Consider the following 20,693-nt stretch of genomic DNA (forward strand, 5'->3'; position numbering starts at 1 on the left):
CAGTGCAGAGTCTGCTTAAGACTGTCTCTCCCTCTCCCCTGTGCTCACTCTCCTTCTCTCAAACAAATAAATAGAGCTTTAAAAAAAAAAAAAAAAAAAAAAAAAGCACTTCTGGAGAGATCAATAAGAAAGCACTATACCTAAATCTTCTGGTTCTCTTTTTAAAATTTCTCTAGTGTAAAAAAAAAAGTCTCTACTATGCTATAATTATGTATATAACCAAAGATGAGCTATGATGAGCAGCTACAGAGGAACCATGTATTTGCTGGGAAATATTCACACAATAAAAATTTTAGTAACCATGTAATAGTCCGTAACTTGAATTTGAATTCAAAACAGAATTTTAATTCCAAGTCCTTGCATAAAACACCATTATTCAAAACCAAATGAACAAAATGAAACAAGATGGGATTGGGAGGGAGACAAACCATAAGTGACTCTTAATCTCACAAAACAAACTGAGGGTTGCTGGGGGGAGGGGGGTTGGGAGAAGGGGGGTGGGGTTATGGACATTGGGGAGGGTATGTGCTTTGGTGAGTGCTGTGAAGTGTGTAAACCTGGCGATTCACAGACCTGTACCCCTGGGGATAAAAATATATTATATGTTTATAAAAAATTAAAATTTTAAAAAAACAAAACAAATGAACAGCTATGTTGCAGATCAACAAGGAAACAGAAGACTTTAAACAAACTAGACATTACAGACATCTATACAACATATCAGCAAGGAAAAGCAGAATACATGCCCTTCTCAAGTGCACACAGGACATTCTCCAAGGCAGACTAAGCCATAAGACAAAATACAATAAATTCAAAAGGTCTGAAATTACACAAAATATGTTCTCCAAAAACAGTGAAAGCAAACTATAAATTAGTAACAGAAGAAAATCTGGGAAATTCATAAAATGTAGAAGTTACCGCAAACTCTCAAATAACCAATGAGTCAAAGAGGAAGTAACAAGGGAAATCAGGAAATAGTTAAGATGTATGAAAATGAAAACACAATATCCCAAGACATATGGGATATCACTGAAACTGCTCAGAGGAAAATTTGTATCTATAAATGTCTATATTTTAAAAAAGAAGAAGAAAGCTCTCAAATCAGTAATTTAACCCTACATTTTAAGAAACAAGAAAAAAGAAAAACTAAGACCAAAGCAAGCAGGAGAAAGGACTCAAAAACAAAACAAACAAACAAAAAAAAACAGCTGAGGGACGCCTGGGTGGCTCAGTCAGTTAAGCATCTGCCTTCGGCTCACGTCATGATGTAGGGTCCTAGGATCAATCAGGTTCCCTGCTCCGTGGAGAGTCTGCTTCCCCCTCTGCCCCTCCCCTGCTTGTGCTCTCTCACCCTCTCTCTGTTGAATAAAAAAAAAATAAGATCCTAAAAAAGAAAATGACAACAGCTGAATGGCAATAAATGAAATATAAACTAGAAACACATCAGTGAAACAAAAAACTGGATCTTCTAAAAGAAAATTTTAAAAACGTTAGCTAAATGGATAATTTAAAAAATAGGAAAGGCTCACATTACTAAAATCAGGAATGAATGAGGAGACATCATTACAGCTCTTAGAGAGAAAAGGGATTATATTACAATATTATGAGTAACTGTAGGTCAACAGTAAGATAACTTACACAACATGAACCAACTTCTAGAAAGAAATACAGTACTGAAACTGATTAAAGGTGAAACAGAAAATATAAAAAGATCTAATTAGTTCAGAAAAAATTTACCAAAATAAGGCAGAGCCAAGATGGCTTCACTAGTGAATTCTTCCAATTTTTCAAAAACCAAATACCAATCCTTCACAAAACCCTCCAAAAACCAAAGCAATAATTCACAACACATTCTGTGAAGACAGTGTTACTTTAACACCAAAACCAGACAGAGATGTCATAAGAAAGAAAAACTGCAGGCCAATATCCCTTATAAATATAGAAGAAAAATATTAAACAAAATATTGAGAAACATATTCTAACATCTACAAAAAACTTGCAAAATCAAATAATGCAATACACCCTACTTAAAGAATAGAAGACAAAAACCATACAAGTCAACCCAAAGGCAGAAAAAGCATTTAACAAAATCCAACATTCTTTCATGATAAAAAACACTCAAAAAGTCAGGCATAGAACAGAATTTTGCCAATCTACTGAATTATATCTATAAAAAACCTACAGCAAATATCATACTTGATAATAAAAGACTGAATGCATTCCCCCCCAAGGTCAGGAACAAGAAGAGGATATCCACTTTTCCCACTTTAATATTGTATAGGAGGTTCTAGTTAAGATCATTAAAAAAGAAAAAAGAAATAAAAGACATCCAGATTGAAAAGGAATCAGTAAACCTTTTTGTTATTTGCAGATGACATGATCTTGTATAGAGAAAATCCTAAAGAATCCAGAAGAGAAAAAAGACAAACTTATTAATAAACATGTTCAAATAGTTTCAAAGTACAAGATCAATATTCAAGTCAATCAATATTCAATTCAATATTCTATACACAAGAAACGAACATTCTAAAAATGAAATTAAGAAAACACTTCCATTTAAAACAGCATAAAAAAACTAAAATATTTGGGTATCCATTTAACAGAAAAAGGATAAGACTTGTACACTGAAAACTATAAATGTTGGAAAAAATATTAAGATCTAAACAAATAGAAAAACATTCCATGAACTGGAAGACTTAATATTCCCCATATTGATTTACAGACTCAATGTAATGCCTATCAAACTTCCAGCTGCCTTTGTGCAGAAATCAACAATTGATCCTAAACTTCATATGACACTACAAGGGTCCAAAATAGGCACACACACAAAAAATCTTTAAAAAAGATAATAAAATTGGAGGGCTGCTCTCTCCACTTTCAAAAATTACTTCAAAGCTAAAATAATCAATATGGAATAGTATTACCATAAGCTTAGACATATAAATCAATTGAATAGAATTGAGAGTCCAGAATTAAACCCACATATCCATCATGAACTGATTTTTAACAAGAATAGCAAGACCATTTGCTGGAGAAAGAACAGGCTTAGCAAATGGGTGTTGGGACAACTCATTACCTACATAAAAAGAGTAACGTTGGACCTCTACCTCTTAACATGTAACTTGAACTGAATTATACCCAAATGTAAAAATTACACCTTTAAACTCTTAGACAAAACATATAGGTAGATCTTCCTGATACTGGGTTAGGTAATGCTTTCTTAGATATAACTCCAAAAGCACAAGCAACAAAAGAACTGAGAAATGAAAATTCATCAAAATTTAAAATATCTGTGCTACAGAGAATACCATCAAAAAAGTAAAAAACAAACAAACAAACAACAACCATAAAAAACCCCACAGTCTGGGAGAAAATGTCTGCAAGTCCTTAATTAGAGAAAAGATTTGTATCCAGAATACCTAAAGAATTCTTACAACTCTAGGACAAGAATATAAAAGAGCCACATAAAAAATGAGCATCTACTAGATAACAAGACAAAACAGACATTTAAAAAAAAAAAAGGGCAAAGGATATGACTACATCTTTCTCCACAGAAAATATACAAATAGCCAGTGCAAAAAATAACACTCAAGGTCATTAACAATCAAGGAAAGGCAAATCTAAACTATAATGACAAACCTCTTTACTTGTACTAGGATGGCTGCAATCATAGGGCCAGATAATAAAAGTGTTGGTAGAGATATGGAGAAATTGGAGCCTTCACACACTGCTAGTAGAATTTTTAAGGTTGCAGAAACATTGGAAAACAGCCTGGCAGTACATCAAAAGGTGAAATACATGGGCGCCTCGGTGGCTCAGTGGGTTGAAGGCTCTGCTTTCGACTCAGATCATGATCCCAGGGTCCTGGGATCGAGCCCCACATGGGGCTCTCTGCTCAGCCGGGAACCTGCCTCCCTCCTATCCCTGCCTGCCTCTCTGCATACTTGTGATCTCTGTCTGTTAAATAAATAAAATCTTTAAAAACAAAAAGTGAAATACAGAATTATCATTTGATCCAACGATTTCTAATATATAAAGAAATGAAAACATATGTCCACACAAAAGCTTGTACATGAACTTTAACTGCAGCATTATTCATATTAAACAAAAAGTATAAACACATAAACAACCCAAATATGCATCAATGGATGAATGGATTAATAAAATGTGGTATATCCACACGATGCACTATTATTTGGCAATAAAAAGAAATTTAAATACTGATGTGCTACAACATAGACGAACTTTTAAAACATTATGCTACGTGAAAGGAACTAGTTACGCAAAGACTACATATTGTGTAATTGTACTGATATGAAATGTCCAGCATAAGCATATCCATACAGAGTAAGGAGTTCTCAAGTTATTTAGGGTTGGGTTTGGGGACTAGGAGAGAATGGAGTTACTGCTAATGAGTACAAAAAAGTGTTCCAAAATTAGACTGTGGTGATGGTTGCAGAACCTTGTGAATAAAAAAAAAAAAAATGAATTATACACTTTAAATGGGTGAATTGTGTGGTATATAAAGTACATCTCAATAAAACTGTGGGGAGTAAAAGCAAAAAAAGAAAACCCTTTCATACTTCAGAACACTGCAAGGTCTACAAATAAAACAAGTCTATATAGAAAAAAGAAAAAATTATACATTTAGGAATATTTTATATAAAACACTCTTACCTCCAGTGCTTATTTCCACCTCTGTAGAATCTCTTTCCAAACTCCCCGCACTGCTAACAATATTCATTAAATGGATTGCAGTCCAAGCAAAAGGCATGCGATATTTCCCAAGTCTTTGACAAAACTGATCGGCTTGACTTCTCAGCTTCTCCAGTTTTTCCTTATTCTGCAAAACAAAACTTTATACATTATATAATTATGCTCAAAAGAAATGAACTAAAGACTACTTCATAATACATAAAAAGATGGGGTAAGAATTCTCCATTCTCAACAAAAATGGAAAAATAGGGGTGCCTGGGTGGCTCAGAAAGTTAAGAGTCTGCCTCCGGCTCAGGTTATGAACCCAGGGTCCTAGGATTTAGCCCCACTGTGGGCTTCCTGCTCAGTGGGGAGTCTACTTCTCCCTTTCTCTGCCCCTGCACAAGTGCTGTCTCTCTTGCTCACTCTCTCGCAAATAAATAAAACCTTCTTTATAAAAAGATGGAAAAATAATTTATACCTTTCAGAGGTATATACTATTTATCTTAACCACTGAATAATTTCGACCCATTTTATAAATATATATGTAGAGTAAGTCTTTTAAATTTCTCTTTGTGATTATCTCACCTTGTTCCTAGGAGAGAAAGGAGAGCAAATGCCAAACATGTTTATGTATTATAAGTACCATTTTATGAAAAGAAGTATAACTATGTTCTACTCAGTAACTCCTAACTATAAAATAATTCAAGATTATGGACTTACTAAATTGTTATTATTCTGAAAAAGATGGAAGCAGCTGAGCCCTTTGGAACTAATCCTTAATTTATGGAAAGAAAAGGAGTAAGGTATGGTGAGACTGGGGAGCACAGATAGGCTAATAAGCCAAGAACTGTAATAAGAGAAGCAAAGAAAAAATTATTACAAAGGAACCAAACCCCAGAAACAGACTGATGGTCCAAACAGTACATGCCTATCAGGAAGATATCCTGAAGCTGGCCCAACTTTTAGGCTATCCCTGACACAAACACTAAGGGGGCCTGTGATAGCCAACCAATGGTCTAAGAGTAAAAACCTACACCAAATCTCTTATATGCTCTTTCCATATAGGATATATACTCTACCATAGTCCTATCTTGAGACTCAGGTCTGGGAAAAGAGGGAAGGATAACTAAATGGTAGCACTGTTTCTTCCTATCTATTATACCTCCAAAACAGAATCTTGCTTTAGAGACTAGATATCCACTGTATTTGATTCTATCAGCTTATATACGTATGTAATAGGTTGCTATTATAATTATGAGCTCCATAAAACAGGAAATTAAATTAAAAAAATGACAACCTGGGGAAAGCCAGAATACATTAACCCTGATTTCAACCAGCTAGCCAGGGATAAGAGAACATTATCATGTACCCAGGTTAACCTTGATTAGCAGAAAAGTCTCAGTTCTTATAAATTTCACAGACAGAAAGCAAAGCATATTTTAGATTTTGGTAATTTGTCCAGTATTCCTCAGGCATAGTCTCCAGGCTATTGAAACTATTAAATCATGTGGTCAAAGATCTAAGATCATCTGTTATTCTTTTTTTTTAAATTACTTAAGAGATTTTATTTATTTATTGGAGAGAGACAGAACAGGAGCCGAGAGAAGGAAAAGCAGGCTCCCCATTGAGCAAGGAGCCCAATGTGGGACTTGATCCCAGGATTCCCAGGATCATGACTTGAGCCGAAGGCAGACACTTAACTGTCTGAGCCACCCAAGCTCCCCTCATCTGTTATTCTTGTGGCTAATTCAGGGTATCTGAAATTTGGTACCAACTTTAATATAAATTATTCTTGTTTTATAAATTGATTCAAATTCTACAACATAGTGGTCTGATAGCAAAACAAATTGCATTTTCTATTTTTACCATATTTCTTAATTATCTGCAACTAGACAGAGCTCCAGAATACTGGCGTCTTGCTATGAAAAGTTTTACTATCAATACCACTATTTTATAAAAATATCCCTACTTTTAAAAACTTTCATTATTTAGGAATTAAACTATATTAACTTTGTTGTCTCCAAGTGGGGGAACACGTAAAGAGTAAATTAGTTTGCAGGTAACAGAGATTTTAAATAACAACACAGCATAAGGTACCTGGTGGCTCAGTTGATTTAGTATCTGACTCTGAATTTTAGCTCAGGTCATGATCTCAGGGTTGTGAGACTGAGCCCACATTGGGTTCCATACTGGGTATAAAGCCTGCTTAAGATTCTCTCACTCCATTTGTCCCTACCCAGCACCCCTCTAAGACCAAAAATTTAAAAAAAATAATAATTACAGCATATGACATAAGCTCGGTGACAAAGGAAATAAAAAAGAAAGTAAAAAAGTGGGTAGACCAAAAGAAAATGATGAATTAGTAGTGAAATTCCTTAATATACTTTGTATAGTATTCTCCCAAATAACAACTTGGGAAATCTGAGGATGTTTAGGGTTGGACTCAGGAGATTTGGGGGAAATGGGGAAGGACTATATGACTATAAAGGTGGAAAAAATGAGATGCATGATAGTCTACCTTTGTGGCATCTGCTTCTTTGAAAATCATGTATGGCTCTGCACACTCTCCGATGTCACCCTGCTGTAGGACTTTTTCCAGCTGTCAAAGAAAAAAAAGTAAAGACTAATTAAGCCAAAAAAAAAAGAAAAAAGAAGAAAAAAGGGGAAATAAAAAGAAAGAAGAGTTGGGGGGGAAAGCAATCAGCCTGGAATGCAAGGATGGTTCAATATAAGAAAATCAATCAACATAATGCACTACACTAACAGAATGACAGAAAAAAAAAACACACGATCATCTCAGTTGATAAAAAAAAATAACTGGGCAAAATCCCACACCCTTTCACACTAGGAATACTCAACAAACTAGCAATACAAAAAAAGCTACCTCAACATAATAAAGGCCATATATGGAAACACCACAGCTAAAATGATATTCAATGGTGAAGTTGTTCCTCTTACATCAGGAGCAAGATAAGGATGCTCACTTTTGCCAATTCAATTCAACAAAATACTGGAAGTCTGAGCCAGAAAACAAGGAAGAAAAAGAGAAAAAAAATGAGTCCAAATTTGAAAGGAAAAGTAAAATTGTCCCTGTTTACAGATAGGATCCTTTGTTCAGAAAATCCTAATATATCTCACACACACACACACACACACACACACACACAAAATGGTTGAACTAACAAATACAGCAAAGCTGGAGGATGCAAAATCAAAATGCAAAAACCATTTGTATCTCTATATACTAATAATGAACAATTCAAGAAGGAAATTAACAATTTTATTTACAATAATATCAAAAGGAAAAAAATACAAGTATCTTCCACTTTTAGGAAGCTTACATTATGCCACTCTTTTTTTTTTTAAGGATTTTATTTATTTTATTTGACAGACAGAGATTACAAGTAGGCAGAGAGGCAGGCAGAGAGAGAGGAGGAGGAAGCAGGCTCCCTGCTGAGCAGAGAGCCCGATGCGGGACTCGATCCCAGGACCCTGAGCCGAAGGCAGCGGCTTAACCCACTGAGCCACCCAGGCGCCCCAGCCACTCTGCTTTTACAGAAGACCTGTATTAATAGTTGTTTTTGCTAACTGAAAGAGTTTCACTTCTATAAAAAAAGGCAACAAGTAAAAATGCCATTCAACATTTGCTTTGCAGTTGCCAGGTATACAGGCAGCATACACCCCGAGGAGCAAGAGTGGGGCTTTCCAACTCCCTCCCTGGACACTCCACTCAGCATCTCAGCATCAAGATGCCATAGCTTCGAACTGTGTCAGTGAGTATCTGTGCTTTATCTCCATTTATTTTGTGCATTTGTTGGCAAGATATGTCTAAAGTCATATTTGCATATGGGTCAATTTGTATCAGGAAAGTGTGAGAGAGATTATTTTTGGGGCCAAATAAGGATGAATAAACCATTTTAATCATGTGAAGGAGTATGACATGACAAAATACATAAAAGAACAAATTAATGCTGCACATAATATGGAAGACTCTCCCAGACATCATATTGAGTGAAAAGCCAGACACAAAAGCCTGCATATGATACGATTCCTTTCACATGAACTTCAAGAAGAAAAGCCAGCAATGGTGACAGAAGTTAGAATACTAGTTATCTGGTAGAAGGGCAGGGGTAGTCACTAGAAAGAGAAACACAAGAACACTCCAGAGTAATGAGGTAACAGAAATACCATATGTCTTGAGCTGAGGAGTGATTATACAGATGAATACATGTGGAAGAATTTACCCAACTGTTTACTCCAGATTTGTATGCTACAAAGATCTTAATATAGATAGTTTATATCTCAGTATTTTAAAAAACCTGGTAAAGTAGCAAGTGTAACTAACTGAAACTTACTCACTGCTAGTGGGAATGCAATTATCACAGATACTTTGGAAATCCATTCGACAGCATCTACCAAAGCCGACATACAAATATTCTATGACTTGGCAATTCTACTCCCAAGAACAAAACTAAACAGAAATGAATACATGTCTATCCTCAAGAAATGCAAATGTTTACAGAATTACTGATAAAAACCACAAAATTAAATTAACCAAAATGTCAATCACCGTAAAGAGAATAAATAGTCATATAATACTATATAGCAATGTAAATGAATTTTTAAACTGGGGCATGGGGCGCCGGGGGATTCAGCTGGCTAGGCATCAGACTCTTGGTTTCCACTGGGTCATAATCTTGAAGTTGTTGGATCAAGCCCCGTGCTGGCTCCACCTTCAGTGAAGTATCTGCTTGGGATTCTCTCTCTCTCTCTCCCTTTGTTCCTTCTGCAATTCTCACATACACACTCTCTCCCTCTCTCAAATAAATAAAATCTTTTAAAAAATAAAAACTGCTGCATAGAGCAGTAAGATTAATCACACAATCAAGTAGCAAGTCACAAAATAAACATACTCTTGGATCCTATTAACACAAGTGAATACTTTTGGGGGAGAAGTAAGGGAGTAGTGAACAGTCTATGGGCAGTTTCTGGGATTCTGGTTAACATTTTGTTTCTTAACCTGGGTGGGTGGTAACATAATGTATTTATTTGGGGATAGTTCATTAAGCCATACATTTATGACTTTATCATACTTCATTAAAAATTTTAATTAAAATAATTTTAAGCTTATTTTGTTATAGTTACCTTACTGTAAACCCAAGTTGGGTTTTTTTTTTTCCATGTATTTGCAGGTTTCTTTCAATGAGCTTTGTTTTTATTCTCTAAAAAAGACTAGTACAGCTAAATATTTGCTTCTAGGATTGACTATTCATTGTAGCTAAGACCTATTTTAACCTGAATTCATAGCAATGTGACCACAAAGTAGGACATTATTCCTGTGGGTAAACAGGATTCATTTCATGACAATCCACTTTATAACCTTATTGTAAAATTCATTACCTTTTATGATAATTTTATATAAATAAAGATAAATGATTAAGGAATATATTTTAGGCTTCTCTCAAGTCAAGGTCAAGTTATGGTAAATGATTGTTCAAGTTATCCTAAGCTAAACAGCTTAGTAACAGAGAGATTTTACAATTTGTAATCCTTATTCTTTTTTTTTTTTATTTTTGTTTTTGTTTTTATCTTTCTAAGTTTTTATTTATACTCCGTTTAGTTAATATATAATGTAAGAGTAGTCTCAGGAATAGAATCTAGAGATTCATCACTTATATACAAAACCCAGTGCTCATCCAAGTGCCTCCTTAATATCCATCACCCATTTAAACCATTCCCCTGCCCACCTCAACTTCAGGAACCCTCAGTTTATTCTCTACAGTTGAGTCTGCCCAATGGTTTGCTTCTCTCTATTCCCCTCCCCATGTTTGTAATTCTAATTCTTAACTGGCTGAAAATCAAATCATACTGCTCCATAATCTTGATGATTTAGATATTCACATTTATATAATACAAACACTGAGTGATAAAATCACAGTAAGGTTCCTATGACAGTTAATTTTATATGCCAGCTTGGCTAGGCTATCATGCCCAGTTATTTGACAATCTACATGGTGCTGTGAAGGTATTTTTTTTTTAGAGGTGATTAGCATTTAAATCAGTAGAATAAAGTGGACTACTTTCTCCACAATGTCGGTGGGCCTCATCCAATTAAAAAACCTTAAAAACAAAGACTGAGGTTTCCCAAAGAAATAATTCTCAAGTCTGCAACAAAGAGACACTGCCTGAGGGCGCCTGGGTGGCTCAGTAGGTTAAAGCCTCTGCCTTTGTTTGGCTCAGGTCATGATCTCAGGGTCCTGGGATTGAGCTCTGTATCAGGCTCTCTGCTTAGCAGGGAGCCTGTTTCCTCCTCTCTCTCTTTGCCTGCTTCTCTGCCCACTTGTGATCTCTGTCTGTCAAATAAATAAATAAAATCTTAAAAAAAAGAGGTACTGCCTGAATCTCCAGTCTGCTGCCCTGGGGAATTCAGACTCAGAACTACAATAACAAGGGTGTCTAGGTGGCTCAGTCAGTTAAGCTTCTGCTTTCAACTCAGGTCAAGATCCCAGGGTCCTGGGATCAAGTCCCACTTCGGGAATCCCTGCTCAGCAGGGAGTCTGCTTCTCCCTCCCACACTCCCTCTGTACTCTGTCACTCTCTCCCTCAAATAAATAAATAAAATCTTAGAAAAAAGACAACAATATCAACTCTTACCTGAACGCCAGCCTACCACCTTCCCTGACACATCTCAAATTTGCCAGCCCTCAGAAATACATGAGCCAATTCCTTAAAATCAATCTCTCTCTCTTTCTGAGTGTGTGTGTGTGTGTGTGTGTGTGTGCCTGTCTCCATCCTACTTATCTGTTTCTCTGGAGAATCCTAATAGAGCTCCCACTCAAAAAAAACTTAGGAAGCACCTATAGTGCACATCCAATATGGTGTTAATAAACATTAAGATGAAAAAATAAAGATAAAATCTTTGCCCCTAAAAAGCTTGTGGTATTAATAGAGAGACAAGTGCACAGACACCACACAAACTAATATATTTAACCTTATTCTCACCTTTATTACAAGAAAAACATCTTGTGAAGGATAAGTGATAGAAAAAATAGCTGATCTTGCCAAGGTGGTAATGGCAGCAGGTGGTACATGGGGACGTAATAACCCTTTCATCTGCTCAGAATTAAGGTCAAAATAAAAGTTTTCTGAAATCTAAAAAAAAATTCACATATTATATTTAAAATATGTACATTTTACAAAAATCAAACATAGTTTTAAAACACTATAGATATTAGAACATTATACTAATATAAAATTTATTATATATTTCAATGACCAATCTTTACATATCTAAATCAAAGCAAAAAGAAATATACAAACTATCTGGGACATATAGAAGAAACATATTCTAAACAACTATATCCCTAACCTTTCTTATTAGAAATGTAACTTGCAGTAAAGTACACAAAGAAATTACAAAGATGAATTACCTCAAATTGAGTCTTTAAAAAATTATATAAATAACGTTTTAGCAGATTTGATTTAGCAAATACAAGCTGCTAGTGCAGAATTCCAACACAGAAATTTCTAATATATTGACAGCAGAGGTCATTGAAAGTACTTAGATGCTACTACACATTAAGGAGCCCTACAATATAAGTTAATAAATGCTGTATGAGGGGTGCCTCAGTTAAGCATCTCCCTTAGGCTCAGGTCATGATCTTGGATCCTAGCAGTGAGCCCCATACTGGGCTCCCTGCTCAGCCTGGAGCCTGCTTCTCCCTCTCCCTCCACCTCTCCCCTCTGCTCACTTGCTCTCCCACTTTCTCTCTCAAATAAATAAAATCTTAAAAAAAGAAAAAAAAAAAGCAGTATGAGATAGCCCCCTGGAAAAACTCCTAAAAGTAATAAAGATACGATGGTAAAACTAAAACAGTATTTAAGACAAAAAATTTCAAGCACACGTAAATGATCTTTTAGCTAGAATGAATTTTAAAATTGCATCAACCCAAATTCCTAATGATTCTAATCCTTTACACATTGTTGCCTAAAATGCCTTTCTTATATTAACTTTTTCTTAAACTAAAAGAAAGCTGCTTCTGCCACCTCTTTTTGAAACTCTCTCCTTTAAATAAAAAACTAGGTATCAACTAAACTATTTTATACTAAGAAAATATTAAACAAGTCTCAATAAATTAAATTTCTATTTTCTTCTTAAAAGATATGTTTAACAATTCTCAAAAAATTTTAAGTTATCTTACAAAACAAATTAAAAACAAGTTTCTGAAACCTAGAATTGTGACAAAAGACTATATTCAAACAATATACCCTTACCTTTTTCTTTTCCTTGACATCATATAAGGCCAAACTTGCAAAAATGGGTTCAATTTCAATTTCAAACCTTAAAGAAAAAATAAGAGTTTAACCTTTCTTCATCTGTGCTATAACATCTATGCTACCCCTTCTTTCTGAAACACTTTTCCATGTATATCTATTGGTCTAAATCAACCATTACCTCCTCTAGGGTAATCCCATATATTCAATGTAAAAAACAAAAACAAAAACAAAAAACTAAGAAAACAAGTAAAAAATTTTCAGAGAAAAACAAGAGCATACAAAATTCTACCACATGGCAAGAACCAAAATAAAGTTTCAGGGCCTATCCATCTAGATTTTTGTCTATGTATAAATGCACTTGGTGAATGAATTTTTTTTTAAGATTTTATTTATTTATTTGACAGAGAGAGATCACAAGTAGGCAGAGAGGCAGGCAGAGAGAGAGAGAGATGAGGAAGCAGGCTCCCCACCAAGCAGAGAGCCCGATGTAGGGCTCGATCCCAGGACCCTGAGATCATGACCTGAGCCAAAGGCAGAGGCTTTAACCCACTGAGCCACCTAGGCGCCCCTTGAGCAGTGATTCTTAACAAAGGACAGTTTTGCCCCCAAAGGGATATCTGGCAATGTCTGGAGACATTTTAAATTATCATCACTGCAGGAGCATTACTGGTATTTAATGAGTAGAGGCCAGGGCTGCGGCTAAACATTCAACATTATATAGGAGAGTCCCTGACAACGAAAAATTAGCCAGACAAAAAAGTCAATAGTGTCAAGGTTATAAAAACCATGTTCTTGGGAATGCAAATTGGTGCAGACACTTTGGAGAACAATGTGGAGATTCCTTAAGAAATTAAAAATAGAGATTCCCTATGACCCTGCAATTGCACTACTGGGTATTTACCCCAAAGATACAGATGTAGAGAAAAGAAGGGCCATCTGTACCCCAATGTATATAGCAGCAATGGCCACGGTCACCAAACTGTGGAAAGAACCAAGATGCCCTTTAATGGACGAATGGATAAGGAAGATGTGATCCATATACACTATGGAGTATTATGCCTCCATCAGAAAGGATGAATACCCAACTTTTGTAGCAACATGGACGGGACTGGAAGAGATTATGCTGAGTGAAATCAGTCAAGCAGAGAGAGTCAATTATCATATGGTTTCACTTATTTGTGGAGCATAACAAATAACATGGAGGACATAGGGAGATGGAGAGGAGAAGGGAGTTAAGGGAAATTGGAAGGGGAGATGAACCATGAGAGACTATGGACTCTGAAAAACAACCTGAGGGTTTTGAAGGGGCGGGGGGTAGGAGGTTGGGGGAGCCAGGTGGTGGTATTAGGGAGGGCACGTTTTGCATGGAGCACTGGGTGTGGTGCATAAACAATGAATACTGTTATGCTAAAAAGAAATTAAAAAAAAAAAAAAAGACATGTTTCACACAGCTCATTTTTTTTAATCCTAAAAGTATTATCAAAGTCATGGGCTGCCTGGGTGGCTCAGTTGGTTAGGCATCTGCCTTTGACTCAGGTCATGATTCCAGAGTCCTGGGATCGAGTCCCACATGGGTTCTCTGCAGGAAGACTGCTTTTCTCACTCCATCTGCCTACTGCTCTGCCTGCTTATTCTCTCTTTCTCTCTGAAAAGAAAAAGAAAGAAGAGAGAAAGAAAGAAAGAGAAAAGAAAAAAGAAAAAAGTTATCTCCTTGCTGGAGATAACATATTTGCATTGGATTAAGAATTTAATGAAAGGTGATTCACAAAGATTTGGAAAAGATTTAGGAAGAACTACAGAATGTACAATTCTCTGGGGATAACAATAGCAGGGAGTCATTACCAATCCTTGACCTAAAGACGACCTTGGAAGTGGAAGCCAAAATTTAGAAAGAAAAGATACATAAGGGCCTTTCACAGAAACAGTGGCTTTTTGAGAAGGAGATGACCAATTGATATAACCTAGCAGGGAATGAGTAAAGGAAATAAATACCCCTGATTTCACGCTCTTCCACCCTCTGACTTCCTGCTGATGCCTCTCAGCAGGACTTAAAAGCAGGACTTAGCAGAAGCCAAAAGAACAGGGATTTTGGTGATACTGTCTACACAGCTTAACCTCTACAAAGCCTACTCTGCAACCTCTTTACCACCTGTTAGTGTCACTCACTCGAACTTTGACTCCAGTAGGTACGTGGTACCACACTTGATGGATTTTTTTTTTTAAGATTTTATTTATTTATTTGACAGAGAGAAATCACAAGTAGACGGAAAGGCAGGCAGAGAGAGAGAGGGAAGCAGGCTCCCTGCTGAGCAGAGAACCTGATGTGGGACTCGATCCCAGGACCCTGAGATCATGACCTGAGCGGAAGGCAGCGGCTTAACCCACTGAGCCACCCAGGCGCCCCAATTGATGGACTTTTTTTTTTTTTTTTTTTTTTAAAGGTTTTATTTATTTATTTGTCATAGAGAGAGAAGCGAGAGAAAGCACAGGGAGACAGAGTGGCAGGCAGAGGCAGATGGAGAAGCAGGCTCCCCACCAAGCAAGGAGCCCGATGTGGGACTCGATCCCAGGACGCTGGGATCATGACCTGAGCCGAAGGCAGCCGCTTAACCAACTGAGCCACCCAGGCGTCCCTTGATGGACTTTTAATATGCATCTCTTCATATAGTTATAACCACAAAGGTATCCTCTTTTGGGCCATTTTTCTATTTCTTATTTGACATTTTCCTCATCAATTTATACTTCTTTATGAATTCTGTATATGGACACTTTGTCAAATGAATGTATTGAAAATATCTTCTCCTTTTGTATGACAGAGAAGGAGAAACAGAAATCCAACTGTCCTGCCAATTTATTAAAAAGATAACCTTCCCCACTGTCTATACAGCTGTTTTCCCTTATGTGCAAAAAGTGTTTCAAGACCCCCAAGGACGCCTGAAACCTTGTGGATAGTATTGAGACCTATAGATACTATATTTGTTCCAATACATATATAATCTGTTTTAAGGTTTAATTTATACTTTAGGCACAGTAAAAGATTAACAACAATAACTAATAACAGAATAACTAATGCAACATATTGTAATAAAAGATATGTGAATGTGGTTTCTCTCTCTCTCTCTCAAAATGTCTTATTGTACTACACTCATCCTCCTTTTCCTTACGATGGTATGAGAGGATAAAATGCCTGTGTATGACATAAAGTGAGAGGAATGACAAAATAGGATTAGGCTACTATTGACCTTCTGGCCATACCTCAAGAAGAATCACCATCTGCTTCTGGACAGCACCTGACCACTGGTAACTGAATCCATGGATAAGAGGGGGACTACTGTCACACCACTTAAATAGTAAATCAAAAATCCATAAACATATGGGTCTTTTTCTGGCTCTAGACCATTGGCTGGTTTATCTACTTATGTGTCCATGGTATACTGTCTTAATTATGTAGCTTCATATTAAGTCTTGATACCTAGTTTTATTTCATAAAGTGCTTCAAAACTGCCCTGTCTCCTTTTGGCCCTTTGCACGTTCATATAAATTCTAAATTCACATAAAAATAAGCAAAAATGGATCAAAGGTAAAAGAAATGGTTATTACTTAGTCAAATAACCTACTTTGTAACTTAGCACCATAAAATTCATGTATAATAACTTTCTCTAAATACTCCAACAATATTTAGAGATCCATATTGTTAGCATGATGAACAAAGGCTGAAAATCCTGAGGGAAAAAAACAGTGTGTTTCACATAAGAGAGGCTCCTCCTAAAGCAAGACAATAATTTTTTGAATGAGATTACATAATTTGAATTTTTTTTTTTAAGTTTCAAAGCCTCTTCCATTATACAAAGGGAATTCCACAGTGGTTGTTTTCTTCTTTTTTATCTTTTCTCTTTTTAATGTATACTCCTCATAGGTTTAGTACATAATCTAAGTCAGAAAATTTTAAAAAAGCGTATTGTATTACTCCCATGCAATCAAACATATGTATGCTTGAGTTTGTCAGGAAATAGTATTTGAAGGATGTCTGGGTGGCTCAGTCAGTTGGGCATCTGCTTTCCTCTCAGGTCATGCTCCCAGTGTCCTGGAATAGAGCCCCTGCATTGGGCTCCCCGCTCAGTGGGGAGTCTGCTTCTCCCTCTCCCCACTCTTGTGCACTCGTGCTCTCTCTCTCTCCCTCTTCAAATAAATAAATAAAATCTTTTTTAAAAATTAAAAAAGAAAAAAGAAGAAATACCATTTGAGCATTAGATGCCCAGTGGCTACTAAGCTGCAAAAAGGCTGTTGTTGTTGTTGTTGTTTCCACTGTAAGTGCTCATTTATTTGAAATGTTGAGAATTCTGAAACATCTAAAAACAGGCAATCTTTAATCACTCAGAGGCCTACCAAAACACACAACTAGTAAAATATTGGCTTATTCCTTTTAGGGTTTTTTGCTTTTTTGTTTTTTTTAAGTGGGGTGTATTTTTTCCTTAATTCCCGAGAGGATGAACTGTTCCTGGAAGTACTCCAGTACTAGGCTGATGTGTGGAGTGGAGGGAGCAAGCAACCTATTCTACTTCCTAGTTCCAAAAATCCATTTAATATATCATCCTTGGCTAGAGAATACATCACATATTAAACTGATAAGAACAGATTTTAGTGTGGTGTATTTTAACACATTTGCTTCCATACAATTTTCAAAATACAGCTTTAAACAATTTTATCAACATGTGTGACTCTATTAGGACTTATAATCAATGTTGTCCAATAATAACGGCACCACAAATCTGGACTACATTGTTGCCTTGGAGTTTTTTGTCTTGAAGTTTTTTGAACCACAGAGATGGTACATGAGCTTATGGTTATGAACTCAAGAGGAGTCACTGTTTGGGGTTTTTTTCCTGTTTCATATCTAAATTTCTCCCTGCTACAGCCAAAGTCGTAACAGATAAATATCTCTACCACCTACAATATTACTCCTATAGAATCTGGTGTTAGGTACTTATACAAGACTCTGTTTCTACCCTGTTTGAGTGCAAGCTCTTTCTCTTGTAAAGTCCATTAAAACAGGGTTGGACATGGTGCGCCTGGGTGCCTCAGTGTGTTAAGCTTCTGCCTTCAGCTCAGGTCATGATCTCAGGCTCCTGGGATCGAGCCCCACATTAGGCTCTCTGCTAAGCAGGGAGCCTGCTTCCCCCTCTCTCTCTGTCTGCTATTCTGCCTACTTGTGATCTCTCTCTCTGTCAAATAAGTAAATAAAATCTTTTAAAAAAACAAAACAAAACAAAAAAACCAGGGTTGGACAACAGCCCCAATGTAAAAATTCGCTACAGAATGCTTACCCCTATGGAAAGATTTCCTACCATTATTAGGCTCCCAATAAATTCTTAGTTTTATAACAGCTTAGTTTTAATCCTTACTTTTTTATCCTGAATGTCTAGATTACTTTATTGCTGACTCACAGTCTTAATATTAAAAATAATTTTCTCATGCAGGATAAAGGAAGGTTAGTCTTAGAAAACAAATGTAAGAAAATGTATTTTCAAAAATGTATCAGTTTCTGTAATTGATGACTAAAATAAAACTATTATTTCTGACCCCTTCTGAAATCATAATGTGACTAAGTTCTTCCTTCCTTTAAACCTGGATTTTTCTTATGATAGAGAAATCACATGTATATAATTCTTGGTTCAGGACTTTTAGCAAGAGCTGAGCAAACTAAAACTAAAGATCAAAAAATTATGTGAAAACCCATTCTATATTTTATTCCTTTAAGGGAGAAATAATAAACTTAAAACTTTAATAGTCATTAAGATCATAAGTACAAAACCACAATGAGATGCCTCACATCCACTCTCATCAAAAAAAATAGGTAATAAAAAGTGTTGGCAAGAATGTAGACTAGTTAGAAGCCCCATACATGCTAAGGGGGAATGTAAAATTGTACAGCTGCTTTGGAAAACAGCCTGGCAATTCCTTCAAAATTTAAACATGTAGTTAACAAATCAACCACAATTCTAATCACAGGTATATACCCAAGAGAAATGAAAACATAAGCTTGTATATAAATGTCTTAGCAATATAATTCATAATGGCTGAAAAGTGGAAACAACCCAAATGGTCATCAACTGATGAATGGTTAAACAAAATATTGTGTATCCATCCAATGAAGTATCACCCAGCTATAAAAAGAAATCAAGTACTAAAAAAAAAAAAAAAAAAAAAAAAAAAAAGAAATCAAGTACTGATACATGCTGTAACATACATATACCCTGAAAACATTACACTAAGTGAAAGAAGCCAGACCAAAAAAACATCACATACTGTATTATTCCATTATTGGGAAATAATTAAAATAAATAAATGTATATAGACAGAAGACAGATCAGTGGCTACTGAGGGCTGGAAGAACTGGGGGAAAATGGGGAAAGTAATGGATATGGGTTTTCTTTTGGGGATGATAAAAATGTTCTAAAATTGTGCTGACAGTGCATAAATCTGTGAATATACTAAAACCCACTAAATTGAACATTAAGCGAACTAAGTGAAGCCAATGGTGAACTACACTGGGTATACTTTGAGTGAACTGCAATGTATGATTATATTTCAATAAGGCTGTTATTTTTTAAAAAGTGGAAGTAACACATGCTCATCAAGTGATAAAAGGATAAACAAAATGTGTTGTATTCATAGTTTAATATTATTAGCTATATAAAAGAATGAAGTATTGATATACGCTACAACATAAACCTTGAAAACATTATGCTTTATAAACAAAGCTAGACACAAAGGACCACACATTATATAATTCCATTTCATTAATTATACAGAATAGGCAAACTTAAAGAAACCTAAAGCAAATTAGTGGTTGTTGGGGGCTGAGAGAATAGAAGTGACCACTAAGGGAACTTTTATGAACAGAACTGTGTCACCTGAAAATGTTTATGTTGCAGCCCTAATCCCCAATGTGACTACACTTGGAGATGGAGACTTTAAGTAGATAACTAAGGTTAAATGAGACTATAAGACTGAGATCCTAAGCCAAAAAAGACTAGTGTCTCTATAAAAAGAGAAAGAGACCCCAGAGACACTCTCGTCATTCAGGAACAAAGAAAAGGCTACGTGAGGGTACAAAAAGAAGATAGCTATCTACAAGCCAGGAAGAAAGGCCTCATCAGAAATCCAATCCAACTAACACCTTGATCCTCAACTTAAGAGTCTCCAGAAGTGTAAGGAAATATATTTCTGTTGTTTAAGCCACTCAATCTAGGGTATTTTGTTATGGCAGTCTAAGCAGACAAATACAGGTATGGAGTTTCTCTCTGGGGTGATGGGTATGTTCTAGAATTAGTCACAGTAATAGTTGTACAACTCTGAATATACTAAAAACCACTGACTTTAGCTTTCTAGAGACAGTGGCAGAGTAGAAAGACCCTAAGCTTCACCTCTTCCCATAGATACAACTAGATAACACTCATGTAAGTATAAATAAACCCACTGGTTTATTTTCAAATAACAAAAAAACCACCCTAAAACTGGTAGAACAGACTCTCCACAGCTACTTGTAGAGAAGAGGCCACAAAAAGAAAGTAGGAAGGGCAGAGATGAGGTCAGGAGCTAAATGGACCTGCAGGAGGGAGGAAAACAATAGGTGCAGAAAGGGGGGAAAAAACAAGACCATCAAAACAGGCACCCCAGACACAAGGAACCCACAGGGGTAAGACAAATCCCTATAA

At 36.0% G+C, this 20,693-nt stretch overlaps 1 protein-coding gene across 15 annotated transcripts in view; it reads right to left on the reverse strand.

Annotated features, from left to right (window-relative positions):
- Positions 1-20,693, reverse strand: part of DOCK7 (dedicator of cytokinesis 7) — a 217,203-nt gene that overhangs the window by 149,308 nt on the left and 47,202 nt on the right. For all 15 annotated transcript variants that reach the window (XR_014299821.1, XM_082687791.1, XM_082687787.1 and 12 more), the window contains exons 8-11: positions 12,973-13,039; positions 11,701-11,850; positions 7,217-7,297; positions 4,678-4,843 (exon numbers count right to left, since the gene is read on the reverse strand). Coding sequence is in view for 14 of the 15 variants with exons in the window: in XM_082687791.1 (XP_082543917.1) it covers positions 4,678-4,843; positions 7,217-7,297; positions 11,701-11,850; positions 12,973-13,039 (464 nt within the window). In the remaining variant the exon portion in view is untranslated. The remainder of the gene's footprint in view (positions 1-4,677; positions 4,844-7,216; positions 7,298-11,700; positions 11,851-12,972; positions 13,040-20,693) is intronic.

This window comes from Mustela nivalis (assembly GCF_964662115.1).
Source record: "Mustela nivalis genome assembly, chromosome: 10".
In the NCBI taxonomy this organism is placed as follows: domain Eukaryota; kingdom Metazoa; phylum Chordata; class Mammalia; order Carnivora; family Mustelidae; genus Mustela; species Mustela nivalis.